General features: G+C 46.8%; 3 protein-coding genes across 3 annotated transcripts; all 3 read left to right on the forward strand.

Annotated features, from left to right (window-relative positions):
- Positions 1 to 4,879: 4,879 nt before the first annotated feature.
- On the forward strand, positions 4,880 to 7,815 carry LOC146759333 (growth/differentiation factor 9-like). The gene is made up of 2 exons (XM_085510219.1): positions 4,880 to 5,426; positions 6,452 to 7,815. The coding sequence occupies exons 1-2, from the start codon at positions 5,003 to 5,005 to the stop codon at positions 7,399 to 7,401; spliced, it is 1,374 nt and encodes a 457-aa protein (XP_085366345.1). The 5' UTR covers positions 4,880 to 5,002; the 3' UTR covers positions 7,402 to 7,815.
- Positions 7,816 to 8,880: 1,065 nt separating this feature from the next.
- On the forward strand, positions 8,881 to 9,636 carry LOC146759334 (cytochrome b-c1 complex subunit 8-like). The gene is made up of 2 exons (XM_085510223.1): positions 8,881 to 9,108; positions 9,427 to 9,636. Exons 1-2 carry the CDS (start codon positions 8,955 to 8,957, stop codon positions 9,519 to 9,521), a joined length of 249 nt encoding a protein of 82 aa, XP_085366349.1. The 5' UTR covers positions 8,881 to 8,954; the 3' UTR covers positions 9,522 to 9,636.
- Positions 9,637 to 13,341: 3,705 nt separating this feature from the next.
- On the forward strand, positions 13,342 to 15,327 carry LOC146759335 (liver-expressed antimicrobial peptide 2-like). The gene is made up of 3 exons (XM_085510222.1): positions 13,342 to 13,492; positions 13,896 to 14,032; positions 14,976 to 15,327. Exons 1-3 carry the CDS (start codon positions 13,436 to 13,438, stop codon positions 15,010 to 15,012), a joined length of 231 nt encoding a protein of 76 aa, XP_085366348.1. The 5' UTR covers positions 13,342 to 13,435; the 3' UTR covers positions 15,013 to 15,327.
- The last annotated feature ends 252 nt before the right edge of the window (positions 15,328 to 15,579 follow it).

Raw genomic sequence — 15,579 nt, forward strand, 5'->3', positions numbered from 1 at the left:
AATGCCCACCAGGAGCCCACAGTGACAGTCGGGCTCTGCACCTGAAGGCACGGGTTGGAGGCAGCCGGGTCATTTATCTCTTGGGATGAGCCCAGAGTCAGCCCAGCCATGGCTGGGAGCTCCTGGAGATTCCAGTAGGATAAGGACAATCTTCAGACATTTAAGGTATGAAAATCAAAGCGAGTGCATTTTCTGTTGATTATTAATTGGCCAGACTTGGGAAGATCTTCAGAGGGAAGAACAAAAGGTGCATCCCTAATGCAAATCCATGCAAAACAAAAATTAGTTCCTTTCTCCAAATCATGGGAAACGCAGCTGCTCAGTGACAGCTCAGAACTACTGAAAATAGGGAAGACAGCATTTGATCCCCTAAGATCATCGTTAGGGACACAGGGTTTGTTCTGCTAACTTTGCCCCAAAAACCCAGACCGAGTAAACAACCAGAGTGCAAATTATCAGCTGAAACAAACTCCAGCAAAGTCAGGACAAGGCAGCGAGCGAGTTCAACTCCAAAGCTGACTTCACTGTTCAAAGTTGAACAGGAGAGTTCAACTCCAAAGCACAGAGGTGGCTCAGAAGCACGGCAGCACTCCCACATCCCCGGCCCTACGCGTGCTCAGACTCGCAGCTCAGCACCAAACACAGCAGTCAAGAGGCAGCATCAGAGCACACGAAACCTCCCAGGCAGATTCATAAGTAAATCATTTGCATCTGCTCTCCCAAATCACTGGAAAGTCTGCTGGGATTTTCTCCCCCTCCCCTGCAAACACCTTTCCTTCCCAGCCACACCTCTGCCCGATTCATTCACTTTGGATTCCTGTTTTCCAGCTGCATGCTCAAATCGTTTCATGAGTTTTAACGTTTTCTCCTGGACTTTCACACCGAAGCACACACACACACACTGCTAAGAGACACTTCTTAAACACAACACATCCGAACATCTCACAACACAACTAAGTGCTCAGATCTCAGCAGCGCAGTGTATTCGCTCCCTGCCCCGTCCTGGCGCTCAGACCTTTGCTGCTCAGAGGAGACCCCGCAGTGACCGCAGGAATTAGCGATGCGGCTCAGACTGCGACCACACAGATTTTAAAGCCCAGAGAATGGCATGTCGATGCACGGCAGAGCCACCTTAGCCACGTAACGCCGCTTATTCAATCTACAGCAGGGCTCTTTTCACCACGGAGATAACATCACATGAGACACAATCATCGTCAGGACCATTTTGAGCAGACAACAGGACGCTGTACCTTTAGCGCTGTACAGATGAGAGCAGCATCCCTGGGAGGGATTTCCGAGAGTCCGTTTCCAGCCGGGACCGCTTCAGGCAGGAATCAGCGCAGTAACACCCGCACGGCAGCTCCCGAGAGCACAACTTCGGAACTTCCCCAAGCACTGCAGTGTTTCACCGGCCCCTCAAATCGCTGCATAAGCGATCCCTCCCCCTCCGCCCTTCCCAAATCCGTCTACCTCCGTCAGTCCCAAATCGCTTCCAGATGGGTACACGCACTCTCAGCTATTGGACCCGAGCGGCGCAACTCACGGAGCGGAGCCGACCCCGCTCGGCCCAATCCCCGCAGCGCTGCGCTCTGCCGGCCCGGCCCCGGGGAGGCACGGAGGTGGGGTCACAGGGAGACACGTGCGGCTGGAGCGGAGCTGCTGGGGAGAAAGGAGGAGGAGAACCCCCACGGACACGGGGAAAGGGCGAAGCGGCCGCCCCGAAGTCGCAGGAACGGGCAGCGCCGGGCGGAGCAACGGCGTGGGCTCCGGTCCGTGGAGTTCGGAGCGGCCACGAGGGGCTGCTTCACAGCCCAGTGCTTTTATGGCTGAGGGTCACACAAGGACATGCACGGCAGCACAACAAAACGAACGATTCCTTGTTTTCCTACCAGCCGGTGGCTGCCAGAACGGCTGGAATTGCTATTTTATTTAAAAACTATTTTAAAACATCCGAAAAACGTCACACGTGGGTACTGTTATTTACCTACCCCATCAGCTGCCCTGCGCCAGGTGACAGCGGCAGCATCAGTGCCGTGCTGCTGCTTGTAGGTACCTTCCAACGTGAGGACATGGCAGATCTCAGCTCTGTAGCAGCACAAAAACAGGAGGAAGAAAGCCAAGCATCAGCACCCACCTCCTGGCTTGTCAGGAGGGGGTTCATTTGGGTTTTTGTCCTTCCCCTTTATATAGAAAAAGTAAAATAGAAAAGGGTGAAGGTCTTCTGCCAACCTGTCTCTGCATATATTACGAGTGCTTTGGTTGTTCTTAATGACCAACCAGCACACTCTAACCACATGTGCTTTTCCCCAGACCATGCAGCTGATGACAGCACTGCATGGTACCGCCCTACAAAGAATCCACGCTAACAGCAGCACTGCAGAGCCACCACCTCACCTCCTGCCTTCCTCCTTAACAAAGGGCACAGCCTGAGTTGCCCCATGGCCCTGGTTGGATTGAGCAGCCAAGGAATGAGCTCTCATCGTTCTTTTTTAATGAACACCTGATTACAACAAGGAGAGACCCACCAGCTTCTACGCAGTATAGGCTGAACGGGTGAGGATGTGAGTGCCATGTTTGAACACTACGTATCAACATTTATCACCTCACATAACATGGCTGATGGGAAGCAATGAGTGGATGAGTTGTAAACCAAGATTTCAGTACAGAAGAGCTCTAAGTGAGCACTCCACAAGCACATACCTTCACTGCAGCAGGACTGAAGGGACTGGATGAAGCCAAGCAGCCCCAGCAGCCCATGAGCAGAGGAGGGCCAGGCTCCATTCCAGTGGCCAAAGCAGGGCCGTGCTGTGCCAGGCAGTTGTTTTCACCAAGGGTGAAGTACAGCTTTTCTCACATTGCTGCCTATTCAGTCACTGAACTCTACTAAATGAACCAACTGAATGACTACCCTGCCAAGAACAGTTATTAATTCCAGTGGTACAAACTGCCCAGTCTCTCAATGCTGTGCTATATGCTCAGCTTCCTGCTGGTAATGCATCCAAAGGAGCAACAGTGCACCTATGCAGTGTGCCTTGCTCCTGGCATGGAGAACACAGCTCATCACAGCACTGCGTGCAGCAAGCTTCATACTCAGAGCAGGACACAGCTCCACAGCAGGCACTGAGCTCACAGTTACAGTGTAGAAGTAGTTAGCTACAGACCTACAGCATTATCAAGGGACCTTACAGAGAGCACCTGTTGCTTCTTGTATTTCACAGTACTCTGAATCAGCCCAACAAGCCCAAGTAAAGCACTTGGTTGGGGCAGAACAGCTGCACCTGCAATTGATGCTTCCGCTCTCTCATGGAAACAAACAAATGTCATTATCTTGCTACAGGGCAAAGCACCAAGTCTTCTCTGCTTCATAGAAATTCAAAGATTGCCATTAGTTTGTGATAGTACAAATGAGGTACTTGGTGTTTCCCAAGGAAGAAGAAAGAAAAGATATTGGAGAGCAGCTTTAATAGTCATGAAACAGCAGAAACCATCATCATCATCATAGTCTCGTGCGGGTTGGAAGGGACCTTAGAGATCATTGAGTCCAGCCCCCGGGATTCGAGCCTCTGTGTAGCAGAGCGGCACTTCTACCACTTGCGCCACAGGGGGGATTCGAACTCCGGGCCCCAGCGTTGCAAGGCGGCATCCTTAACCACTGCGCCACCGGGGCACACATCATGTTTGTCTGACGTTAACACAGGGAGGGAATGGTTTACATGCACAGGAGAGCAGCAGATCAGCTCTTCAGGTGTCACTGAAGGATGCATTTTTAAAACAAACAGAAGTACCGACCTCATCCAAAGCGCTGTTACACAGATGGCCTTAGACCTGATGGCATCCCCTTATCTCATCACAGTCAGAACAGCTCTAAGAGATCTAAGCAAAAAGGTTATGTTGTTTCACATTAGAGATTGGTTGTTGGAGATGGAGGGAGAAAAGCAAACGACCACACCTGTCATTGACATATGATCAGCTAATCTCATTTATTGCTTGGCTGCGTGTACATTTATAATACAGATAATTAGCTCATACATAGTGCAAAAGCGGAGCTCATCATTGGTTCCCAATTACATACCATCCCCAAGTATCTTTGCAACTTGGAGTTATCATCCTGATAGTTACTCCCTTGCTGAGTTCACAAAACCATGGCTAGTTTCTCACCATCACAGGGCATCCTGTTGCTCTTGCTGTCCTTGCAGGTGGTACAGCTGCTTGTTTAGCTGCACTGTGTTTATGACCCTTCTCAGCTAACTAGCTGTCAATAACACTCCAAAATTGGTATCTGAATTAAACCTTCCATTCCAAATGAAAGAATTCTGTAAGTTAATTAAGCATTCTCTGAACAAGCACACCTTATTTAGAAGCCCTAAGATGCAAAAGCCAGATTACAGGTGACACTTCACTAGATTACCGATAGCACAGCTCTAATTAAAACCATCTGGCATGAAAACACGTTTTCCTTACTAAGTAAAACAAAACTCCACCCCTTTCCTTACATCATGCAACGAGTTTCTAAACACACCAAGCACTCACTACTACTCCAGATGGAATCTTTAGGAGCAACAATATTTAGCATCTTATATATATTTAGCAATGATAACTGGTGCTGTTGCTGAACTTCCTTTAACAGCTAACACCCTGATACCGGAGTGCCGGCAGATCGCGCTCACTCAGCCGGACCGGCGGCATCACTTGGGCTCCCGGCTCCCCCTGGGGGCTGATCCACGAACATGGTGCACTGCAGTTTTCACCAGGTGGAGAAGTTTAACCCTGAGAAGCAGCGTTTGTTGGTGAGACGCTTCCACGTGCAGAGACTCAGCCCGGCCGCACACACACGCACGTGGATTCCACAGCCAGCTGCAGATCTTCCCCTTTGGTTTCTAATCACAAAGAAACCTCCCTTTAGAGTCACAGCTGAAGCATATATAAGGGCTCGCACTCGTGTGCGTTCGTTTTTTCTTGAATATTTTGGGGGAGGCGTTGTTAGGCTGCAGCTCTGAAGAGCATGGAGGGTACCTGGAGGGTCTGCGTTTGTTTCTATTGCTGCATTCACTGGTTTTCTTTCAGCATCCAGTGCTCCCCCCGCTCCAGGGGTCGCGCAGCTCCAGACAAGGGCTCCGGGCTTATGAGAGCTCCTGAGCTCCGCGAGCTCTACCCGCTGCTGCGGCTGCCCAAGGGAGCGAGCCAAGGCTGTGCGCTCCTGCCCCCCCTGCTCAAAGTGCTGTCCGACCAGGGATGGCAGAGCTGGGAACGTGGGACCCCCAGGCTCCAGCTGGACTCCCGAGCCCTGCGGTACATGAAGAGGCTGTATAAGATGTACGCCACCAAGGAGGGAATCCCAAAGGCCCACAAGAGCCACCTCTATAACACTGTTCGACTTTTCACCCCGTGTTCTGAGTGCCAGCACTGCCACAGGGACCTGATTACAGGTAGGTGATCAGGTAGGTGATTTACAGCACAGGCTGCTGGAGGCGTTTTGGTTTTTAACAGGCAGCCTCATGCCAATGTCTCCTAAATACAGCAGCAGTTAAAGCAGTGGTCTGAATCCAAATCAACTTGGAGCAAATTTGGAGGCTGCTGTTGAAATTCATAACTTTAGATAAAAAAAAATCATTAACATAAAGTTGTAAGTTTATTAAGATCCACAGAGACCACATCTGACTCTTAACCCTTTGCTTCTCTGTGTTTGAAGATCACTTAATGCACTTGTGTCTACCAAAGAACAATCTCTAACTCAGGAAAGCAGCAGTGCTGAGCAGTAAGAGAAGCAGCAGTGCTGAGCAGTAAGAGAAGCAGCGTGCTGAGCATTCAGCTCTACACCTGGAGAGAAGGCCAGCACGGGGCTTCATCAGCCTCAGAATGAGACAGAAATTGCAGTAAATACAAATAACATCATGGGAAATGACAACAAACAGCGTGTACTACAGTAGGGACAAATGAGACAGAAATATGCATTCAGAATAGCTTGGAAGCTGTCATTCTGTTTCATGAGAGAGAAGCAAACTGACAGAAATGACTTTCTGCTTTGCTGTTAGTCAGCATCACTGGCAGCTGTTGGTCAGGAATGTGTGAGTAGGAACAATAACTGCAGCTAATGCTAAAAATCTAAAGTTTTAAAGGGAACATGGCAGCACACCCGTTAGAACTTACATCATTTCATGGTTTCCTGCACAGTCCAAAGGCTCTGGTTCCTTTTTCCCCATTGGAACTGCCAACTTTGTGTGCTGTTCCTTAACTGCACTCAGTGCCTCTTAGAAACCTTGGGCCTTCTTGGTTTTGTTGATAAGTTTTGGTTCTGACTGAAGTAGACATTCCATATAATAAAAATATGGGCATCTAAATTGGTTTCTTCTGCTGCTTACCAATTTCTGGTGATCCACTATGTCAGAGCATTTATGTACCGGTGGCAAATCAAGATGCATTAACTGTGCAAGATCTTTGTTTCTCTTTTCAGGAGACCTTCACTCAGTGGATCTGCTCTTCAACCTGGACCGTGTTACTGCTCTCGAGCACTTACTCAAGTCTGTCTTGCTCTACTCATTTGACACCTCAGTTCCCACTTCTTCCTTTACGAGCACGTGCCATTTGGCTGTTAAGGAGCATGATTCTTCTAGCCAAGAATGTCCCAGCATTTCACACTCTGTAGCTTTTAGCCTGCACTTTGAAGTTAGAAAGCGCAAGTGGATTGAGGTTGATGTGACTTCTTTTCTGCAGCCTCTCATTGCTACTAACAGGAGGAATATTCATATGGCTGTGAACTTCACTTGTCTGATGGGTAACCCACAACATAACACTAAACAGGATAATCTCATTAATATGGCTCTGGTCCCCCCTTCTCTTCTTCTTTACCTAAACGATACCAGCGAGCAAGCTTATCACAGGTGGAACTCACTTAGACACAGAAGGAAAAGCCCAGCGCGGCCCAGGCAGAGGAACAGCCTGTTTGCTGATGTGACAGGTGACAAAGGAAGAGAGAACACGCAGGTTAAAAGGGCATCCAGGCATCGAAGGGAAGAGAATCTGAAGGAAGCTCCAGCAACTCCGCCTCAAAACCTGAGTGAATATTTCAAACAATTTCTGTTTCCTCAAAACGAGTGCGAGCTTCACAGCTTCCGTTTAAGCTTCAGCCGGTTAAAATGGGACAAATGGATCATAGCACCGCATAGATACAGCCCTCAGTACTGCAAGGGTGACTGTCCAAGGGTGGTTGGGCACCGTTATGGCTCACCTGTACATACAATGGTGCAGAACCTCATATATGAGAAACTGGACTCCTCTGTTCCCAGGCCCTCCTGTGTTCCTGCTGAATACAGCCCTCTGAGCGTCCTGACCATAGAGCCTGATGGCTCCATAGTCTACAAAGAATACGAGGACATGATAGCTACTAAATGCACTTGTCGGTAGGGGGTGCACCTTAACCTGCTTCACACTTGCTTTAGGTGTTTTGTAATCTCAGAATATTTGTGCTGTTTGTGTAATTCTGACGGCTCTTTCAAACTGAATAGGAGCATGGAGTTAATTAGTGGGTGTTTATATAATAGCACTGTTTTTGTAGCCACTCGGGCTTTCTAGAATGTGGAAATAAATGTAAATATCTTTTTATTGGAATAATGTTGCATTTGAACAGAAGTGGTTTCAACTACCAGGTGCCTATTTTAAGCTGTTTTGGTACAGATTTAATAATAAATAAAATGAGTGCCTATCACACATATCACTTGAATTCAGTGTCTGCTAGTCTTACTTTATATAAAGAAATCCTTTGTAATGGCACTTCTGTTAAGCTTCTGGATAAGAGGAAAGGCTCATGTTAAAATTATTCTCAGTATTTCATTCTTTTTCCTTTCCAAATTTCCAGCCCCCCCCCCCCAGTGTTTTTCTTGTAGTAGGAATGTTGCAGAAAATGCTTGTTTCAGGATGAGAACAACTCAAGCTAAGAGAGCTTTGGCTGCAGCTCACACAAAGGGGGCTGCTTTTGGTAGGGATTTTTTAATAGAATATGGTGCTGTTTTGAGTGTGGGGGTTTTTTTAGTTGCGAAGAATAGCTTTTAAAACAATTTGTGAGCATGTTGTTGCGTAAACTCCCGTTCTCTACCAGCCCTTAACATTAGATCATGACTCACACGGCTCCGTGGGGCTTAGGCTGGGAGCACAGCCTGGTGGGGACAGCACGGAGCCCAAGGACTGTACATGGCTCACAGGGCACTGGCAGGGCAGCAGACGTGCTTTAGTCCCTCGGCATGAGCCTGGAGCTGCGGTGCTGCCTGACACAGCCCAGCTCTGCCCATTGCGTTGGCCTGAAGCTGCTGAACTAAAAATAGTGCTGACTTTGGCGCTGTGTGAGGTTCATCTCACCAAGGGCTCCAGGCGAAATGGTTCCACGTCAAACAAAGTCCTGCCTCAGCTTGGTGCTGTGTCTGATTGGCTTTAAAAAGGGTTGCTTTCTGAATGTACGCCACTCCCACCGATCCATTCCAAACGATGGGAGCTGAGCTCTGCCAAACGTGTGTGTATTTGAAGCCGCCTCCTTTCACATTGTGGCTGCGGCTCTTTCAGCAGTGACAGATCCTGGCAGCGCCCTGTGGTGCCTTTTCTCACAGTTTTTAGGGCGTTTTGGTGTTTTTAGGGGATTAAAGATGCTGCGCACCCTGCAGCTGGTTCAGCAGAAGCGAACACGGAGATGTGAAGTTATTCGCTCTTTATCACGAGTGTGGAAAAGTCAATGGAGGACAAAGCATTCAGGCTGTGGAAGCTGTAATGGGGGCAGCTACAGAAACGTATCACCTCATATCAGAAACGTGATGGATCCGAGGGCGCATCCTCTGCGCAGTGATAACGCACCCATTGCAACCAATGGCGACCAAGGGCCGCCTCGCCGCCAGGAAGCAGAAGCAGCATGTGAGGTTCCGTTCTGAGTCGCGCTGCAGCGGGGCGGTGTGACAAGGTGACACGGTCCGGCCATGGGCATCCACTTCGGGAACCTGGCCCAGGTGCGGCACATCATCACGTACAGCCTGTCGCCCTTCGAGCAGCGCGCCATCCCCAACGTCTTCTCGGACGGGCTGCCCAATGTGTGGCGGCGCTTCAGCTCGCAGGTCTTCAAGGTGGCGCCCCGTGAGTAGGAGCGGGGCTGAGCGGGGGCCTGATGGAGCTCGGGGGGGCACAGTGAGCAATGGGGTCTTATGGTGGCAATGGGGCTTTGTAGTGGCAGTGGGGTCTTATAGTGGCAATGAGGCTTTATTGTGGCAGTGGGGTCTTATAGTGGCAATGGAGCCTTATGGTGGCAATGGGGCCTTACGGTGGCAGTGGGGCTTTATGGTGGCAATGGGGCTTTATAGCGAGGTGTCATGGCTGTGTTGCCGTAGAAGCACAGCGGGCAGCCCGTGCTGCTCTGTGCCGTGCCCTGTGTCAGTGTTTCCTTTCCGTTTCCAGCCTTCCTGGGCACCTACCTGCTGTACTCGTGGGGCATGCAAGAGTTTGAGAGGCTGAAGAGGAAGAATCCTGCTGACTATGAGAACGACCAGTGACTGCACTGCTCAGTGTCACCGCTCTGCGTTACTTGTTCCATTGCTCATTCACGGAACCAGAGGGACGGGGAGATAATACATAATAATGCCTAATAAACTTTAACTTTGGCCTGTATCTTTATATGAAGTCTGTGTCTTACATTGTTTAAGGTGAATTATACCCCGTTATCTGCCAGGTGAATGCCATACAGAGATAACAGTACTAAAATCCTCTAAGCTCAAATTGCTTTATTTCACATTTCTCTCTGACTCTATTTTCTAGATACATTTCTCAGTGTATTCAGTTGAAGGCAGCCCTGGCTACAGTACAGGTGATGAGAAATAGCAGAGCATTGGTGAGCAATTTGATCCTTTTATCCTCCTCTCACTGGCCACTTTTTGCTTGAATTAGAACATATTCCAGTCTGTGTACCTGTGAAGAACAGTCTGATATGATACTGACAAAAATTGCCCAGCCTGACTGATGGTTCAGAATTGAATATGAGCTTTGATCCTTTATACAGTTACCAGGTTATCATATTTATTAATAATAATCAGATGATAAACTGCAATTCTGATGTTTGGTTAGCGTTAACTGGCTGAATTAAAAGCAGTTCCTAGGGAACTACAAGGAAGTAAAAGGATTATTTTAACACCCAAAGATGATTTAAGGAACTCTATTACTACCATTAAATTTTCAAATGCATGACTACAAAATTCACCCCGGGGCTCTTACATGTATGACACGTTTCCCTCTGCAAAGTCCAGAACATTTGGCCCATTCCTTTATCTTTTATTTTTCTTAGTGTTGAGCTGTCTGCCTCAAATTCAAGCAAAGTAACACCTTTATCTCCCTGTCACGCTATTCCTGTAGCTGGTACTGAAAATTTATCTAATCTGGAGAGTGTGACGTTCTTCTGTGATAGATCGTTTGTGGGTTAAGGGCTGAGCTGTCTGGAAGTCAAAGATGCTCAGTCTCTCACTTCAGCAAGCTGTGGATATACACTTCCAATAGCTGCAGGCTTTCTTGTTCTGTACTCCCAAGTGCAATCTGAGGTTGGCAGAAACAAGCAAAGCAAGCTACTCAGTGCTGTAAGTTCTGCTAAAAATAATCTATTTCAGTTCTATTTCTACTTAAGCAAGGGAAGAATAAACTGGGTTCTCCAATTCTGAGCAGCCAAACATGTCGGCAGCCATACTTCATTCAGAACTCTTGTTTGGGTCTTATTTACTTACCCTCAAACAGCAACAGGAGTTGATTCGTAGCCTGAATAACAGGACATCTAAGGTTTCGTACTGTGGGAGTTTGAGTCAATACTTCCTTTTTGGTACCTCTCAGCAGTTCTGTTGAGCATGAGCAGCTCAGAACAGAGCCCAGCCTCTCGTGAGGTCTCTGCTCCCATTCACAGACAGCTGAACTATGTCCAGACCAGCTGCTAGACTGCTGTAAACAGGTGGCAAGTTCAGCTGCCACTGCTGAGTTTACCTACAACCCAGCAGCCCCGTGAGCTTCAAGCGACAGCACCGCTGCCAGGCCCTGGCTTTTAACCTTCATGCTGCAGGGTCAGCAGCTGGGCTGGAGCTGCTCCCTGTCTGTTCCTGCTGCTGGCAGCGCCTGCTGCAATCCCGCTGAGCTGTTCTCATCTCTGCAGTTGCCTGCGGGCCCAGCCGTGCAGCAGGGAGCAAGAAGCAAACCTGGCACATTGACATGCTGCTGCAGTGATGGCTCCCACCTGCCAGGTGGTACGTGGGAGCTCAGCTGAGCAGCATTTCAGAGTCTGAACAATGCAGCTGAAAATCAATCTGTCCCCTCATTTATTTCTGATGTTCCTTCACTAAATGCTAAAAGTGGCAACACAGCAATGTTTTACATTCTTTTCAATTGTTTAAACAATTGCAGTGGCTATCTACTGGCCTGCAACAGACATCTGGACTGCACTGCATTTGCGCACATGGAAACAATCAGTCCCTTTTTTTTCTTGCACAGATGAAACAGATGCAGCCCAGAAGGGATCTGCAACTACAAAGACACTATAAAGAACTTATAATACACAACAATTTTGATGTATCATCACACGACTAGTTTTAGCTAGCAAAAAATGCTGAGAAACAATGACATGCTGGAGGCACTCTTAGAGTTGAGATGCCATTCAAACCTGTGCTCCACAGGTGAAGGCAGTAATTAAAACTCAGTTGTATGTAAAGAAAGGATTCAGTAGAAGAAACAGTTGAGAAATTCACAGCAAAATGTAAAAAAAACAACCAACCAACACTGAAGTTCAGCTATTTGATCTGCAGTGATTATGTGAGACCCAAGAATGCAAAATAAAGACCAGTTTTGATTCCTCCTCACAGGGAAGCAAGACAAATAAGGGGAAGTGGGAAAATGTAAGAGGAACGCCAGAAAAGGAGCAAATCTTCCTGCAGTGGGTTGGAGGCAATATGCTGCAAAGGGCTTTCATTTAATCCCAGTGAAATTTGGGCTTCGCAGTAATCATTTGTAGGCTGGAACCTGACAACCAAGCAGGCATTATCTTAATCTATGTAACTTGCCTTCCACGCTGGCACTTATGCCTCCATATTGGGCAATCACAGAAAACTGTAGCCTACTGCATTCACATTTGGATTTATAATGTAGCTGAAGCACAATTATTTTGTACAGTACCTGAAATATTTGTTTTTAAACAGACTGCTTCCAAATCTACGTGCAGAGCTTGACACAGCTATACTGGTGTTCTGCTACTCTGCAACTGAAAAAAGTCATTTCCTTGACAGATACAGCAAACCTGGACATACGTGGTAGCTGGGTGCATGAAGCATCACAGCCAAAAAGGAGTAAATAGTGACAAGGTGCATTTACAGAGTAGTAATCTTAGACACACACCTACTCCTACTTGTCTCAGTGGGAGACAAGTGGGGGAAGCATGTTTCAACTTTGATATTTTGGAAGAAATGGGAAGCAGTATGTAGTGCTTTTTAAACATTATTTTCTCTGGGCTGTTGGCAATCTTCTATCACCACAGAAGAGTTTAAGATTTCCCTTAATTACAGTCTGCCTGTCCACATCAGTGGGAGTTTTGTAGGCACCTTTCAGAAGATGAATCGTGAGGTAGACTATGAGATACAGAGGCAGAGTACAGCAGAGAGCATTCATCTCCATAAACCAGTCTTGCTACATAGAGCAACTCACCTCCATAAAATCCTTGCAGCCATCCCTTCTACTTTTTTGCTTAGCTATCTAGAGATTAACTGCACATGAGGATCCTTGAAAGGACAGATCTGTGATTTACCTACCAAGTAATAACATTATTTTGACATTCCAAACCCCACATGGAAAATATTATATCTGATTCTCAAGTACTGCTTTGTGGGAATAAAGGTTAAATTATTTGCTTGTGATTCTTTCACACACCAAGAATGAGAAGCAGAGTCGAAAGTTTGATTCTCTGCTCAAAATACTCTCAGGAGAGCAGTATTTACCTCCCAGCTGGCAAACTCAGAGCTGTGCATGCTGTGAATGTCACAGAAGTCAAATAAGGTTATGGCTTTTTGATCTTCACCATGAGACTGTTGGCCACCCACACTTTTACTTGCAGGCACACAAGGGAGTTCTGGTAACATGCTAGATAGGTGTTAAAGAAAGAACAGTTGGCAAATCTGGTAAGCTGACCAGACAAAGTACAAGTGGAAGGAGAGTAAATCATTAGCTAGATAGATAGGCCTTGAACCAGATCGCTTCAGTAGATGCTAACTTTGTAATTCCCTCTTGCTCCTAAATGAACTTTGTTCCTGTAATGACTGACAGCTGATGCAACGATAAGAGAATGAAGCCTATAAAAATCTGGCTGTAGCTTGGGAAGTTCTATTCGGGGCTCTTCCAACCTCCTCCACCCACAGCTGCTCCTACAGTTGAAGTGGCAGCTCATCCTGTGAAGATGCACTGTTGGAAAAGCATGGCATTCCTTTTATTCTTCTCACTGCTGCTCAGTCAGGTAAGCACAGATTACTGTTTGAAGTGCTAGTTCAGATGTCAGACAGCAAAGACGTGCATGAACGAGAGGAACTGGCAGGAGTCAGCAGTGTGGGTAGAGCTCTTTTGGGGGACTCAGCATCCCAAAGAAGCAGAGTGTCTGCCTAGTGAAGATGGGTCACTTGCTCAGTTACTTTTCAGAGTAATTGTGCCTTCCCTCCCAAAGTAACTAAAATGCTGATTTTTAATAACTATTTCTTTAGGACTCGGATACAAACAATTATGCTTTAAGAGAGCAATGTCTGAAAACAAGGAAGATTTAAAGTCCTTCACTTAGTAATGCTTAAGATGATTGACCCGAGCATCAAAATGACCCTCTGCCCACTGCTGCTGCATGTTGCTGACAGTTGGCTGCTCTGTTCCAGGCACACTCTGCTTCCCTGCACCAACCACAGCCCCTCCAGAGACAGAAGCGGATGACACCTTTCTGGAGAGGAGTCTCACTGAGACCCGTTGGAGCCTCATGTAGGGATAACAGTGAATGCATTACAATGCTATGCAGGTACTAACCCTAATCAACATCATGGCTTGGAGACGTTTGATACTGTGTTATGTGGAGGAAGTTCCTACTTCTTCTCAATCAATTAAGATATGAGATTAACTCTGTGCATAAAAGAAAAAGATGCCAGGAATAAGGATGGAGCAATAGATTGAGACCTCTTCTGTTGGCAGTACAAACAGAACAGAGTCCAAGTGCCCTTGATGACAGGCCTGAGCCATTGCAGTGCAACCCCAGAAAAGTCATCTTAGAAAGAGAAAAAAGAACACAGAGTTCGAGACTGAATTTAGGTACTGAGGCTTTAAAAATTAATCCTTAAGGCCAAAATAATTCACTTTAAAGCATATATTAATTAAAAGGGACTAGTTCAGCTCTCATTTTGAAGAGAGCTAAAATACTAAAGCAAAAATTCCTCAGTTGCCATGCACACGAAGTATGAGTAAATTGTCCAAATCCATATAAAAAGTGATGTTGAAGTTACTTGGTGACTGAAAGCTGATTTTGTGGCACCTACTGTACTGCCAGAAAGCAAATGGAAGAAGAGCAGAACATATACATCATCTAGATGCAAATGCTACAGGAAATGGTAGTCAGGCTCCTCTTTTGCATGCATTTGAAATGCTTCTTGTGGTTCTACCAACTAGTATGGATGAACTGTAACAGCAGCTACAGGAAGATAAATAGACAGAAAGGTGTCTCTTATGGGTAACTTGTACGCCACTATCTGACTACTGGGTCAGACCTGGGTAAGCTGTTCTTTGCAGTTACCATGAGAAGCAAAGAATGTAAAACGAATAAAGTCAAACTGAATTAAGTCAGTGAGATAACAGCAGCACTGCTGCAATGGCTGAGTAAGATGAGCACCGCTAGGGCTGGATAGACTTGTGTAAGCCCTACATGGCCGCCAGTCTGAGCTGTCAGTGCCTGATGATGTTTTGTCCTCCAGGAAGAACCGCTGCTTCCTTAGAACTGCCTCCGAGTGACCTGCCTCTAAGAACACCCACTGCTGTTACTGCTGCCACGGCTCAGCTCTACTTGTGACGTATTTATTGACCACTCAGAAGCTACGACAGCAAATCAGCAACAAGTACATTCGACTTTCCTGCCACAGGAACTGGTAAAAGGACTTCAAAAAGATGGAGAGCATTCGCTCACCGGGGTTGTACCTCTGCAGCACGCACTGAGGATGGCCAAGCTCAATAAAAGGACTCTGCATCTCATGTTTGTTTTGTTTGTAATTGTTCATATATATATATTTATTTTAAGGTGCGTATTAAAAGTTTATATTCCGCAAACTACCTGGGTTTCCCCTTGCATCCTGTGACCACAGTGTCTGCTGACGGCACATCAGGCACTTCAAGCAGAAGTGCTTATTTCACAGTGGACTTTAGACATTTATCGTTCAACCTGGCAAGTGTGTAAAGTTGATCACGCTTCTGTCTCATTTCAGTCTCAATAGCTGAACTCTTAGCCGGACTTCAAATAAAAGCCTGTTAGAAGAGAGAGCAAACAAACTGATAATAATAGTGCTAGCAGATTCAATATACCAA

The sequence above is a fragment of the Coturnix japonica genome, chromosome 10 (assembly GCF_054131305.1).
Source record: "Coturnix japonica strain WE chromosome 10, WE-NBRP24, whole genome shotgun sequence".
Taxonomy (NCBI): Eukaryota; Metazoa; Chordata; class Aves; order Galliformes; family Phasianidae; genus Coturnix; species Coturnix japonica.

Bases quoted from the DNA above. Each gene is read 5' to 3' on its own strand.
- LOC146759333 (XM_085510219.1), top strand. From the start codon at position 5,003: ATGGAGGGTACCTGGAGGGTCTGCGTTTGTTTCTATTGCTGCATTCAC. The intron at 5,427-6,451 runs GTAGGTGATCAG...TTCTCTTTTCAG, and splicing joins CCACAGGGACCTGATTACAG to GAGACCTTCACTCAGTGGAT.
- LOC146759334 (XM_085510223.1), top strand. From the start codon at position 8,955: ATGGGCATCCACTTCGGGAACCTGGCCCAGGTGCGGCACATCATCACG. The intron at 9,109-9,426 runs GTGAGTAGGAGC...TTCCGTTTCCAG, and splicing joins GGTCTTCAAGGTGGCGCCCC to CCTTCCTGGGCACCTACCTG.
- LOC146759335 (XM_085510222.1), top strand. From the start codon at position 13,436: ATGCACTGTTGGAAAAGCATGGCATTCCTTTTATTCTTCTCACTGCTG. The intron at 13,493-13,895 runs GTAAGCACAGAT...GCTCTGTTCCAG, and splicing joins TCTCACTGCTGCTCAGTCAG to GCACACTCTGCTTCCCTGCA. The intron at 14,033-14,975 runs GTACTAACCCTA...TTTGTCCTCCAG, and splicing joins TGCATTACAATGCTATGCAG to GAAGAACCGCTGCTTCCTTA.